At 38.5% G+C, this 14,413-nt stretch overlaps 1 protein-coding gene across 1 annotated transcript in view; it reads left to right on the forward strand.

The window, feature by feature from the left end:
- Positions 1-14,062, forward strand: part of NUCKS1 (nuclear casein kinase and cyclin dependent kinase substrate 1) — a gene marked incomplete at its 5' end in the record, with an annotated part of 18,349 nt that extends 4,287 nt beyond the window's left edge. Inside the window, 4 exons of the mRNA XM_012806642.2 lie at positions 3,195-3,250; positions 5,724-5,876; positions 7,542-7,691; positions 8,710-14,062. Of these exons, the coding sequence (XP_012662096.2) occupies positions 3,195-3,250; positions 5,724-5,876; positions 7,542-7,691; positions 8,710-8,909 (559 nt within the window). The remainder of the gene's footprint in view (positions 1-3,194; positions 3,251-5,723; positions 5,877-7,541; positions 7,692-8,709) is intronic.
- Between the last annotated feature and the right edge of the window lie 351 nt (positions 14,063-14,413).

Raw genomic sequence — 14,413 nt, forward strand, 5'->3', positions numbered from 1 at the left:
CCCTCAGTAGAGTGCTGTGGCATTACAACTCAACAGCAACCTCAAACTCTTGGGCTTAAGAGATTCTCTTGCCTCAGCCTCCCAAGTACCTGGGACTACAGGCGCCTGCCACAATGCCCAGCTATTTATTGGTTGTAGTTATCATTGTTTGGCAGGCCTGGGCTGGATTCAAACCTGCCAGCTCCCGTGTATATGGCTCAGTGCCTACAGCTCAGTGGCTAGGGCACTGGCCACATACACTGGGGCTGGTGGGTTCGAACCCGACCCATGCCTGCCAAACAAAATGACAACTACAACAATAACAACAACAACAACAGACATTGTGATGGGCACCTATAGTCCCAGCTACTTGGGAGGCTGAGGCAAGAGAACCACTTAAGCCCCAGACTTGGAGGTTGCTGTGAGCTGTGAGGGCACAGTACTCTACCAAGAGCGACATAGTGAGACTCTGTCTCAAAAAAAAAAAAAAAAAGACTTGTGAAAGTATAGTATGTGGGTGTTTATGACTTTAAAAATTGTTTAGGGCAGCACCTGTGGCTCAAAGGAATAGGGCACTGGCCCCATATACTGGAGGTGGCAGGTTCAAACCCAGCCCCGAACCAAAAAAAAAAAAAAAGGTTTAAAACACTTTTCATTGGCCAGGCACTGTGGCTGACACCTGTAATTGTAGCATTCTGGGAGGCTCAAGTGGAAAAATCCTTTGAGCTCAAGAATTCAAGATTAGCCTGAGCAAGAACAAGATCCTGTCTCTACTAAAAATAGAAAAATTAGGCTCCATGCCTATAGCTCAAGTGGCTAAGGTGCCAGCCACATACACCAGAGCTGGTGGGTTCGAATCCAGCCCAGGCCTGCCAAACAACAATGACAACTACAACCAAAATATAGCTGGGCATTGTGATGGGTGCCTGTAGTCCCAGCTACTTGGGAGGCTAAGGCAAGAGAATTGCTTAAGCCCAGTAGTTTGAGGTTGCTGTGAGCTGTGACGCTATGGCACTCTACCCAGGGCTACAGCTTGAGGCTCTGTCTCAAAAAGAAGAAAAAGAAAAATTAGCTGGGCATTGTAGTAAGTACCTGTAGTCCCGTCTACTCGGGAAGCTGAGGCAGAAGGGTTATTGTGAGGTAGGCCAAAGCCAGGGCACTCTAGCCTAGACAATAGAGTCTCTGTCTCAAAAAAAGGAAAGGGCCCAGGTGCAGTGGGTCTTGCCTATAATCCTAGCACTCTGGGAGGCTGAGGCTAAGGATTGCCCAAGCTCAAGAATTTGAGAACAGCCTAAATAGGAGCGAGACCCATCTCTACTAAAAATGTAAAAACTAGCCAGGCATTGTGACCTGTGCCTGTAGTCCCAGCAACTCAGGAGGCTGAGAGAAGAGGATCCCTTGAGCCCAAAAGTTTGAGGTTGCTGTGAGCTGATTTGAAACAAAAATTATTTAAAAGATAATTAAATTGACTTATTTTCATTTTGTTTTAAATAAATTTTTAAGCATATTATAACTTGTATAACTCAACTCTAGTTCCCTCTCAGCGGCTAGGGAACCAGCCACATATACTGGAGCTGGCAGGTTCAAACCCAGCCTGGGCCTGCCAAACAACAATGACAATTACAACCAAAAAAAAGAAAAAAAAGGCAGGCATTGTGGCGGGCACCTGTAGTCCCAACTACCTGGGAGGCTGAGATGAGAATCGCGAAAGTCCAAGAGTTTGAGTTTGCTGTGAGCTGTAATGCCATGGCATTCTACCAAGGGTGACATAGTAAGACTTTGTCTCTCAAAAAAAAAAAAAAAAGATCACACAGCTAAGAAAGAAGTAAAGAAGCTTTATTAAATGAAAAGTGTTTTTTTAATATGTATGTATTAAAGGTGTATACACACCTTTTTTTTTTGAGACAGATTCTCACTTTGTCACCCTCATTAGAGTGCAGTGGCATCATAGCTCATAGGAACCTCAAACTCCTGGGCTCAAGTGATTCTCTTGCCTCAGTCTCCTGAGTAGCTGTGACTATAAGCACCCACCACAATACCTGGCTTTTTTTTTTTTTTTAGAGACAGGGTCTTGCTCTGGCTCAGGCTGGTCTCTAACTCATGAGCTCAGTCAATCCACCCACTTCAGCCTCCCAGAGTGTTACCATTACAGGCATGAGCCTCCGCTCCTGGCCTATATATATATGTACGTATGTATGTATATACCACATTTTGTTTGTCCATTCTCTGTCAGTGGACTTTTGGGTTGCTTCCACCTCTTGACTATTTTGAATAAAGCTGTTATGAACATGAGTATGCAAATATCTCTTCAAGATCCTGTCTTCAGTTTTTTGGCATATGCCCAAAAGAGGGACTATCATATCATAGTTCTATTTTTAATTTTTTGAGGAAGCACCATACTGTTTTCCACGGTGATTACATCATTTTATGGTCTCATCAGCAGTGCTCAAGAGTTCCAATTTCAAAGTGGTGTATTTTTGTCTTGTATTCATTTGATGACTAATGACGTTGAATACTTGTTCACATGTAAAAACAGATCTCAATTTTTATAAGGTGTCTATTCTGGTCTTTTGCCAATTTTTCTAATGGCTTGTTTGGAAAAGTTCTTTATATATTCTAGATATGAGGTCTTTATTGGTTATATTTGTTCCAGGTATCTTCTACTCTGTTTTCCTGACTTGGGATCACAAAGCTTTCCATTGGCCATGAAAGGAGGGCCCACAAGGCTAGGTTGTCCAATGGGACTCCTTCCTCCTCATCCAAGATTTTTTTTTTTGTTTTTGGAGACAGAGAATCACTTTGTTGCAGAGTGCTATGGCGTCATAGTTCACAGCAACCTCAAAGTCTTGGACTGAAGTGATCTCCTTGCCTCACCCTCCCATTTAGCTGGGACTACAGGCACCCACCACAAAGGATATATATTTTTTAATTATGTATTCTTATAAGCCAGATCTTATCCATGGGTGAGAAATTTTCAGCCTGTATTGAGAGAGCTTCTTTTTCTTTGGGTCTCTGGAAGCAGTGTTTTCCAAAATAGATAAAATTGTGCTAATTTACCAGCGTCCCTGTAAAGTGGGGAAATGATGGAAGCAGTTGTACTCCTTGGCATTTTATATATAAAGAAGGCATTTTCCAATTCTTCCCAAGTCAGAACTTTGTGTTCACTTAGATTTCGATCGAAGACTTTTAAGCATCTTTTCCCCTTTTGCTTATAGTGAGGACTCAGAAGAGAAAGATGTGAAGACCAAGAAGGATGATTCTCATTCAGCAGGTAGTAAACTATTTTTAACATTGTAGCTATACTTCTATTCATATATTTATTCATCAGACATACTAACAAATGATTTTATGTGCCAGGCGCTATTGCAAATCCAGGATTACAAAGATGTGTCTATCTTCAAAGAGCAAATAGTGATTTTTCAATGCTGTGGCTTATTGCAGTCATCTAAGAAGCTTTTATAAAATGTGTATTCTTTGCTTGATGACTTGGGATACAGGAAAAAAAGAAAATAAGTAAAATATGTAATCTGAGTCCCAGCTCCACATTTCTGATTCAGTAGACTTAGTTTGCCATTGGTGCTTTTTTTTTTTAAAAAAGACATCAAACTAAATAGAATAATACATTTATATATTTATAATGTTCAGCGAATTTATAATATTCAATGTAATAAAGGTATAAAATGGGGATAGTTGGGCGGTGCCTATGGCTCAAAGGAGTAGGGTGCCAGCCCCATATGCTGGAAGTGGGGGCTTCAAACTGAGCCCCAGCCAAAAATGGCAAAAAAAAAAAAAGGGGGGGAAGGGGGTATAGTGATTGACTATGAGTTGAAAAACAAAGTTTAGTTTTATTCCTGCTCTTTTTAGCCAAGACAGTCTTTTGAAGCAGTAGAAAGACTTTTGAAGGCATAGAAAAATCTTTTTTGTAAGAATTTTAGCTTTAAAGAATTAGTATGAATTAATGAGGAGTTTCTATATCAAATGTTCGATCCTGATGACTCGTTGGTATTTATGTGACTTTTCTAAGAATTGAGAGTTTTATTCCATATTACTTCCAGCCACTTTAGTTTTGACCTACATTCCCTTCCTACTATCTTCCTAGATCTCTTTGAATGAGAGTGCTATTTAACTAAGAAGTAAATTTACTATCCTGAGCTGTTTTGCTTTCCCTCTCTATTTAAGTATGCTATCTGGCTGCCTAAGTTGAAAAGAAATTACATTAACCTTTTGTGTTACCTACTGATCTTATAATGATAAAAATAGATACTTTCATTCATTTGCCCTATAAATTTCAGTTTGAATCTCTTACATTTATTAGTTTACTGAGCACTTCAAGATGAAAAACTGTAGTAGTTAGAACCTGTAGCTTCTACCAGGTAGGTTTAGTTTGGGGTCTGCTAAGGTCAACATTTTTCCCTATTTGTCTTTAGATGAAGTTTGTGGTAGTGAAAGTGATAACTTGAACACTGACCATGGTGGGGTGTATAGGACTAAGAGTGTTTTAGAAGAATGACAGCTAAACTGTAACAGAAGCTGGGGCATGGTGACTCACACCTGTAATCCTAGCACTCTTGGAGACTGAGGCATATGGGATTGCTTGAGCTCAGGAGTTAGACATGCCTGGGCAAGTGCAGGACCCCATCTCTACTAAAAATAGAAAAACTAGATAGGCCATGTGGTAGGCTCCTGTAGTCCCAGCTACTCAGGAGGCTGAGGCAAGGAGATTGCTTGAGCCCAAGAGTTTTGAGTTTGCTGTGAGCCAAAACACACAGCACTCTACTCAGGGCAACAGAGTAGAAAAAAATAAATAAATGAAAATAAACCTTAACAGAATAAGGGAACCTAAAAGTCCAGGAAAAGATCTGTAGGTAGAGAGTAATACAGATATATCTTTTTTTCTTTTCTTTTCTTTCTTTCTTTCTTTTTTTTTTTTTTTTTTGAGACAAGAGTTTTACTCTGTTGCCCAGACTGTAGTGCCAGCCTAGCTCACAGCAACCTCAAACTCTTGGGTTCAAGTGATCTCCCACTTTGGCCTCCCAGAGTATTAGGATTACAGGTATGAGCCTCTGTGCCTGGCAGTGTATCTTGGCTTGGACCCAATAGGCTGGCAGCCTTCTCTTTGACAACATTTAATTACAAACACTATATTGAAGATTTTTATTAATAGACTGTATGTAAAAAGCAAATTTTTTAGAGGCTTGTCCAAAGGTCTTTAGCTAATTGACCTAAATATGTATTTTGAAAATTCCTTCAATCCCGCCTAAATTCAGTTGGTCATACCCTATTTATTATAAAGGGTAGTAGACATTATTTTAGGGTTCATATATTTTATATTTTAGAATAAAGATCATTGGAAAACATTCTTCCCCTCTGACTTACTATCTAACTTTAGCTTCTAAAAACAATAAACAGATTTGAATGTAATTGACAATTTGAGGACAAAGCAATAACCTTAAAGTATATTATAGAAAGCATGTGATCACACTTTAATTCAGCTTTGCTTGTGCTTTAAACTATATGCTAACGTTATTTTACATGTAATAGTGGGTACGTAGTCTTCAAACTCACTTTTTATGAATTTTAGCTCCCATTTATATATTTTATGGAAATTTTTAAGGACAGAGTTTTTCCTTTTATAATTAAATCTACAGGTTTATCCTATATTGGCCACTGTGTTGGCTTTTTATAGTCAGCTGTCAAATATAAAATTCTGTAATCATTGTATCATGATAACTTTGATATTCTAGAGGACAGTGACGATGAAAAAGAAGATCACAAAAATGTGCGCCAGCAACGGCAGGCGGCATCCAAAGCAGCTTCTAAACAGAGGGAGATGCTCATGGAAGATGTGGGCAGTGAGGAGGAACAAGAAGAAGAGGATGAGGCACCATTCCAGGAAAGTATGTGAAGTTGGCTTGTGCACTTTAGTTGTTTGGTTGTGATTGTACTTTGTGACCCTAATTACTTCGGCTTTTTCTGCAATGCTAACTGTTAAAACCATTCCCTACAGTAGGTGGATGGATAACTCCCTATTAAAAGAAATAACTGGGGCTCGGCGCCTATAGCTCAACCGGCTAAGGCACCAGCCACGTACACCTAAGGTAGCGGGTTCGAATCCCCAGCCCGGACCCGCCAAACAACAATGACGGCTGCAACCAAAAAATGGCCGGGCGTTGTGGCGGGCGCCTGTGGTCCCAGCTACTTGGGAGGCGGAGGCAGGAGACTCGCTTGAGCCCAGGAGTTGGAGGTTGCTGTGAGCTGTAATGCCACGGCACTCTGCCCAGGGGGACAGCTTGAGGCTCTGTCTCAAAAAAAAAAGAAATAACTGGGCAGCACCTGTGGCTCAGTGAGTAGGGCGCCAGCCCCATATACTGAGGGTGGTGGGTTCAAACCCAGCCCCAGCCAAATTGCAACAAAAAAATAGCCAAGTGTTGTGGCGGGCACCTATAGTCCCAGCTATTCGGGATGCTAAGATAACAGAATTGCCTAAGCCCAAGAGCTGGAGGTTGTTGTGAGCTGTGAAGCTACTGCATTCTACCAAGGGTGACAAAGTGTGATTCTGTCTCTTAAAAAAAAAGAAAGAAATGACTGTGTTTATTAATTTTTAAAAGTGCAGAGAGATTCTGGTTAGGCACGGTGGCTCACCTGTAATCCTAGCACTCTGGGAAGCGAAGGAGGGTGGAATCACCTGAGCCCACAGATTCAATAAGCCAAGAGCAAGACCCCATCTCTAAAAAAAAAAAAAAAATAGCCGGGCCTTGCAGCAGGTACCTGTAGTCTCAGCTACTTGGGAGGCTGAGGCAAGAGAATCACTTAAGCCCAAAGTTTGAGGTTACTGTGAGCTGTGACACTATAGCACTCTATGGAGGGCAAAAGAGTGAGACTCTTGTCACAAAATAAAAAATCAGAGATTCTTATGATTATCCACTATTTGTAATGGTTGCATTCTTTATTTAATAATAAAGATTCAATGTTTGTGTTCAGTCATTGAATAAACATGTATTAAATACCAGTTAGGTTGGATGCTGTGATTGACATTTGCATTTTGGTCTGGTGGTGTGGTTGTATACCTCCTCCTCCCACAAAAATGTTGATAATAGGATTTAGGTATTTCACAGATTATTGAGATTAGTTAATTATTATATTCATAATTGGACCAAAAAACACCAGGCCAGTTCAGTTTTCCATTTTTTTTTTTTTATTTAACTTATTACAGCCTCAGTGTATGTGGCCGACGCTGTAACCACTGTGCCACAGGCACTGAGCCCATTTCAGTTTTCGTTTCCCTGATCTCAACCAGTAGTACTGCATAGGAATGCTGGAACTACCAGAAGTTGTTTGATCGTTTCAATTTTCTTCAGACCTGTCAGTCATGTAGCTTTCACGTGAGGTGCTTGCTAAATCCATTTTACAGATGAGGCCAATGGTAGTATAGCTACAAATAACAATCCAAGAGTATTTGACTACCAAATCTCATCCTCCAGTCTTCTTAGCACTTTCTTCCTTTGTTCACTTAGAAGGATGGGTACATTAAGTTGGACGTTGAAATTCTTCTTTCCTCTCAGAAGATTCCGGCAGTGATGAAGATTTCCTAATGGAAGACGATGATGATAGTGACTATGGCAGTTCAAAAAAGAAAAACAAAAAGATGGTTAAGAAGTCAAAACCTGAGAGAAAAGAAAAGAAAATGCCCAAACCCAGGCTAAAGGCTACAGGTAAATTCAGCAGAACTGAAATTAAAAATTTTAAGAACCAATACTTTTCCCTATAGAAATCTTTATGACGTCTTAGCGTTGGCTTGACATTTAACTGGAATGTAAAAAATGTGAAGGGATCCTGTCTTCCGTATCTGGAAGTATCACTTACTTATTAATAGGAACTCTAGTTCCTTCAAGAGTCTGGTGTGCTTAACTCTTTCTCAACTATTGCCATATATAAGCAAGATTCAGGAATGACCATTTTGTTTCAGGCACAGTGATAGATTCTGTATCAGCATAGCTATTACTGCCTTTTTCCCCTCACTCATGTCATAGTCCCATTAGCTAGCAAAGACTTGAAACTGAAAATGTGCAAACCTGTAGTAATATACTTAAATTCTGTGTTCTGATCTCTACTCCCTCTTCTATGCTATCCTCTATGTACTTGAGTTCATTTTCTCTGGGTTCTGATGGTTTCTGCCATGTATTCTCCTAGTTGGAGCTAGTTTGTTACTTAAAAATTGATTTGCTTCTTATAAAAGTGATTTTATTCTGGCAAAGAAAACTAGTGATTTTTAAACTTTCGCTCATTACTTCTTACTGTTGGGAATGATGGAACTATCAAATTATTTAATGGCTTCAGTTTCTACTCAGATTAAGGCTTATCCTTCCCTCTTTTTTTCCTCCTTTTTAAAGATAAATAACTTTTAGATTCACAAACCATTAAAAATTAATTTACATTTTCTATAGCATCTTGTTCTTCATTATAAGTATTACTCAGCTAACATAACATTAGAGTATTGGTAAAACCTGATAGGAAACTACTACAACATATTGCAATAATTTATCATGACCAGTTTAGACATTCGGATAGATTTATCTGGGGATGTATGTGTACCCTCATGCCCACTTTGACTGTTAGTAAGTTGAGATGTTGTCTTTATAGATTTTATTCTTCCAAATTATTTTGTTTTATAGATGATTTTTATTAAAGACATTTTTTCTCTCTCTCTCCACATCTCTATTTCCCTTTCAGTGACACCAAGTCCAGTGAAAGGTAAAGGGAAAGTGGGTCGCCCCACAGCTTCAAAGGCATCAAAGGAAAAGACTCCTTCTCCCAAAGAAGATGATGAGGAACCAGAAAGCCCTCCAGAAAAGAAAACATCCGCAAGCCCCCCACCTGAGAAGTCTGGGGATGAAGGGTCTGAAGATGAAGCCCAGTCTGGGGAGGATTAAAAGTGATGATGGTTTGGGGAAAGATTTTATTAAAAAAAAAGGAAAAAAAAAAAAGAAAAAAGAGGGAGAAAAAAAGAACCTACTTAAGATAGAACATGGTTTTGGCTATGGCTTGACTCATGGGCTTTCATTATTTTTTTTCATTTGTTAAAAGTAACATTTTCTCTCTTGCTTGCTTTCTCTCTTTCTCTTTTTTTAAAGAGAACCATTGTATGTTTAAGTTACCTTTTTGTCTGTTGGTCTCTTTACCGCCACCATCCCTTTCCCAATGAAAGCCATGTCAAATTAATCACTGGATTAACTGCTTCATCTTTTCATTTTAATGGAAGGTATGCCACAATTGTAAAGCAATAAGATTTGAGGTGAACACTATGGAAACTGCTTTTTGCTAAATGATGGCAAGTTGAATAGTAATCCAAAAATGTAGAGAGGTTTTGATTGCTTCATTCTCTACTTGGACTTTTAAAAATTAATTGTCATCTAATACTGAGTTTATATGTCTAAATACACAAGTATAAATGTCTAAAAAAATTCATGACTTTAAACTTCCACTGATGAAGCAGGTAGGAGATAAAAGATGAATTCTGAATTGTTACTAAAAGTACTCATATTTTTTACCTTGAAGGGAGGGTGGGGAATGGGGTTACCTGACCTTATTTGAGGGTGTGCGTTTTCTTTTTTATTTCATCATTTGTTATCTCAAAGAGACTCGGAGCCAGTGATCCTTTTATTCTGCAACAGTCTTTAGGAGCTTAAAAACAAAAAAAAAACAAACAAAAAAACACAGGGGGCCGCCAAAACCAAAATCACTCTTGATTTCATATTTCTTTTTCTGATGGTTCATGTTTTAAAAATACATATGTATCCTGGTTTTTAATTTTTTTGATGAAATTTTACCAAGGATCCCTCCAAAATAAAACCATCCTAGAATTTAATTGGCAAGATCAATCTACACACTGCAATGGATTTTTTTTTTCAGACTGACAATGTTTAGGTTTTAAGCAAATAAAGTTCCAGTTAATGTGAAACTGAGTTACAAAGAGTTGAGATTTTTCCTTTATGATAAAAGAATTAAGATTCTTTTATGCTATAAATGTGTGTTCAGATTCCATGAACCATGCTCTGCCTTTATTCGGGAATAGAACGTTTTCTTTTCCATATTCTAATCTTCCCATTTCTTCATGGAAACACAGTAGGAAGTATGTCTTTCCACTTTCTGCTGCTACATAAGACACCACTGAGCACTCTACCCCCAGTGCCTGCCAGCTCTACTATAGGACACTATTTTCCTGGCTCTTATTCTTCACTTCCCATTCTGTCCTTCATTGGGAGTATGTTAAATGCTGCTCCCATACTAGTTTGCTCTTCTTGTCTTTTAGTTGTTCCCAACTCCCTGCTTACTGCTCATATTGCTCAAAGCAGGAGACTGGGACTCAGCAGGACTAGAGAATCCATGCATTTTAGAGGCCTGTGTGCAGTTGATAACAGACATCTTACTTGCCTTATGAAAGCAGTCAGGAGATAGATCTATAGGTTTGAACCTCTGCATCCTGACACCATGAGCTAATGGAAGCAAGGTTCTAGAGTTCTAGTATGCTTATAAATTGAAAAATTAGTGAAATTTAACTTATGCCTTTTTCCTGCCTTTTAATCTAGATTTACATCCTTAACATCCTACTTCATGGGTTTTTTTTTCTGCCTTTTAAGTGACAACTTACTTTTCTCAGACAACATGGCTTCCTTGCAAGTGTTGCTAGGACTAAAGATTGTTTAGGGAATATTTCTACTCTTGATTTTTAAGACACTTTAAGGAACATTCTTACTGTATCTTTACACACCCTGTGGCAGAGTCATTTCACTGTTGCACTATGTGTTAAAGCATGAATAAGGAGTTTTTTAACATGGCCAAAAATACAGGACGTGAACATAAGTAGCAACTGGATTATTCTCTTTCATGATGGTGAAATTCATAGTTGTGAACTTTGTAAAAAGGGTGTTAAAGATTAATCTATTTGCTCAAGTAGGGTTGTTCAGGTATCCATCAATTTTTAACAAAAGGTTTAAATTCATATAGTAAAGGACCTATCAGTGTTTCCACCATGCACTTCGATTTTTTAGGAGTTTATGATTTTGTCTTACATTCCTAGTAACATTTGGGCTTTTCTTAGGTTATATTTCATGAAGATGGGAGAAGGGAGACTTAAAACTTCAGTCTCAAATTTTTTTGTGTGACATTAATCTGCACTAACATCTCTGTGATATATGCACTTCTTTGAGAGGTAATCATGTCTTGTAGATTACTTGCGTGCATTTAATTGAGTTTCTTGTTCGGGGTCCCTTTTAAAACTCATTAGATTGAAATATGTATTCTGTATTTCTAATAGACTAGACAGGAGGATCTGTGTCCCCAAGTGAGACAGGCTCTGAAGAACCTTTGTTTTCTCCACTTTTTATTGATTTAAAACACTCTAGTCTTCCCTTAAATCATGCATGCAAGTAGGTGGATGGTTGTGATGACTCAAACTGGAAACAGGTGCTCAATAGTCAGGCTTGATAGTGATGTGAGGACAGATTAGGAGCTGCAAGCCAATAGGGACTGGCCATTGGCACCACCTTTGACTAAACATCCTCTTTTTTTCTAGCGTGCCTATGGTGAAATGGCAATAGCGTTCACTGTCTTATTTTGCAGTGCTCAGGAAGTGGGATGTTAACTTTGAAGGTGCTCGTTTGTGTTATTTGAATTCTCTACGTGGCTCTGCTAGGTTTACCTCTACAACATAGATTTCGGCAATTATGCTGAATGACACTACATCCTAAAACTTAAGTTCTTTTTACCAGACACCCCCCCTCACCCCCAGCTAGACATGGCTAGTTGACAAATTAATCTGTCAACTTGCTGCTGCTGTTAGTCCTCAACCTCAGATCAGAGTCAATGGAGTGGGCCCAAAGAATACATTTTCATTTCAGTAAATGTAGGTCAGTTTCTCCTGCTTTCTCAAACATCTCCCCCTTTTATAATTCCACTCCATATTGATTCCATAAAGGAAAATAAGGGTGTTTCTTCCTTTAGGGAGGTAATGAGTGGAAATCTTTTAATATTGAGGAATAGTAGTTGATTTCCTTTGAAGGAGCTTGGATGTTGGGTTTTTTTGTTTTGTTTGTTTTTTCACAATAACTGGTTTGCCCCAGTTCAATCCTCAGTTTAATGCTTATTCTTGGTACTGGTTCAAATAGCATTTTCTTAACAAATCAAGAATGGAATTGGAGGTTATACTCCAGTAAAGTTTGTGACACTTGTGCATATGGTCAGCTAGTCTGAACTTGACACGTTTTTCTTAATAGGGATAGTACTTTTTGTTAAACAGTTTAGGAGTTGTTCTGAGAGTGTTAGAAAGGCAAGAGCAGAATTTAATACCAGGAGCAACAGGGAAAGCTTTACAAAAGGTCGTGTGGCCATTGTTGCTGTTTTGAAGAATGAGTGCCGGTTTTGAACAGTTATTTCTTTGCCTGTGTCACCAACAGCTGCGCTGAAAAGGAAAAACTTTAACCTTAGGAGTTTGGAAAGGAAGAAACCTGACCTGGTTTTAATGGCATTTAGGCTGATACAGTACACATTTCTTGCTGCCAGATAGGGAAAATGTAACAAGCTGATTGCTCTCAATTAGAAAATTGTCCATTTCTCTGTGGATGAATTTGAGTTTACTTGAAAATAGAGAACTAGTTTATTGTTTGAATATTGGGACATCAAGCTATTTACAGTAAAGTTTCAGTTTCAACTCATTTTCCCTTTGTCTTGGATGAACTCAATACAACATGATTCCTTTTGAATTCTGAATCCATAAGTTACATTTTTTTCAAAGCCTAATTCACAAAATTCGCAGTGGTGCTGACTGTGTAATAACCACTATTGGGAAAAATCCCGTAAACCTGCCTGTTGCCATGCCAGTGGAGTGACTGAACTGGTGACATCTGTTGGAGCATGCTTTGTGTGGCTGGTAGGATGCCACAGTGTGCATACACTTTGTACATCAGGGGTGAAGGGAGGGTTTTCTAGATTATTGGGGGAGGGTAAAATTGGGATTTCTTTTTGTTGTTCCTTTTTTGATGGGGTGTGGGGGTATAGTACTCAGCTTATGCCCTAAAATAACATGTATAAAACCCCCTGAATATTGTGTGGGTGTGTGTGTGAGTGTGTGTTTGTATACGTCTGGCAATTAAACCTTTGTCTTCTGGAACTTAGTGAATTCTTTTCTTTTTTTCCTCCAGAAGTATTTGTTACAAGATTTGTAAATAAGAGCTCTACTTAGTTTGTTTACCATGAACGTGTTGCAGCAAACCTTATACACCTAATCCCTGCAAGAGTTACAGAAAGACTTTAAGACTTGCCAGGTTAAGTAACAGCCGAGTTCTCAGTAATTGTTTGCCTTGATTTATCTTTTATTTTGCCAGCTCTAAAGTTCCCAGTCTTCCTTGATTTTAGTTCTTAATCTTTCATATTCTGAGCAGGAAGGGTAAAAGAGGAACCTGCTTAAATGTATTAGTTGATAGGCTAAGACCGAGGCATCTCTTTCTTCATCCTGCAATGTTGCTAGATACATGATCAGACACCAGAGGGTTGGGCATTCTTGCAATACCTTAACAGTGCTGAAATCTGCAGCATGGTACTAAGGAAGTTAAAGTTTGAATGTAACCACTTTATTTAAAAGGTTTTTTTCTTTAATTTAAATAAAATGGGGTTGAAGTGAACATGATTTTGTTGACCATGTTCGTGAATTATAGATGCAACATGCATTGGTAGAATCGTGTGATGGTCTTTTGTGATACATAATTTTTACATATCCCAGTCTCTGTATGTATCTGCATAGACAAAGAAAAAAACTCCTGCTTTGCTTTCATTGAAGGGTTTCCAGGACTGCGTGTCTGCTCCTGAGCTCTGTTTTAAGTATGTGTATCCTTTGCTTGTATTTTGTATTAAAAAAATAAGAAAAAGAACCCTTTATTGTTGAGCATGTTGGCATTGTCCCCTTTATTTTTTTCTCTTTTTGGGACATATGAAGCAAGTAATTCTTTTTCTGTATCTTTTTTCTTTTGTAAACCTTTTTTTTGTTTTGTTTTGTTTAAAAATGGCTTTATAAAAGGGCTTTTATAACCCAGATGTGTGCTCTGTGTACTTCTTGTAATACTCAAAGGCAAATATACTGACTTATACAGCTGATTACCTTTGCCCATCAGCTCCCAGTCCAGCCTGACTTTGGGGGGAACATACTTCCCAAATAAATTATTTAAAAACTTCAACAGTGACTGTCCCTGTTGTTGGTTAAAAAAAAAAAGTGTGTCTCGTCTCAAAAGTTAATTATTTAGAACATGGAATCAAGAGCTTATAGATTCACTGGGTTTTGATTAATTAAGGAAGCAGTGGACTGGGCACCACAGGTTTCCGAATTAGCATTTTTCCTCATGTGCATGTACAAGGTTATGCAAATATTGTGGAGGACAAAGTTCAT

The sequence above is a fragment of the Otolemur garnettii genome, unplaced genomic scaffold (assembly GCF_000181295.1).
Source record: "Otolemur garnettii isolate 467f Iridium unplaced genomic scaffold, OtoGar3 scaffold00055, whole genome shotgun sequence".
Taxonomy (NCBI): domain Eukaryota; kingdom Metazoa; phylum Chordata; class Mammalia; order Primates; family Galagidae; genus Otolemur; species Otolemur garnettii.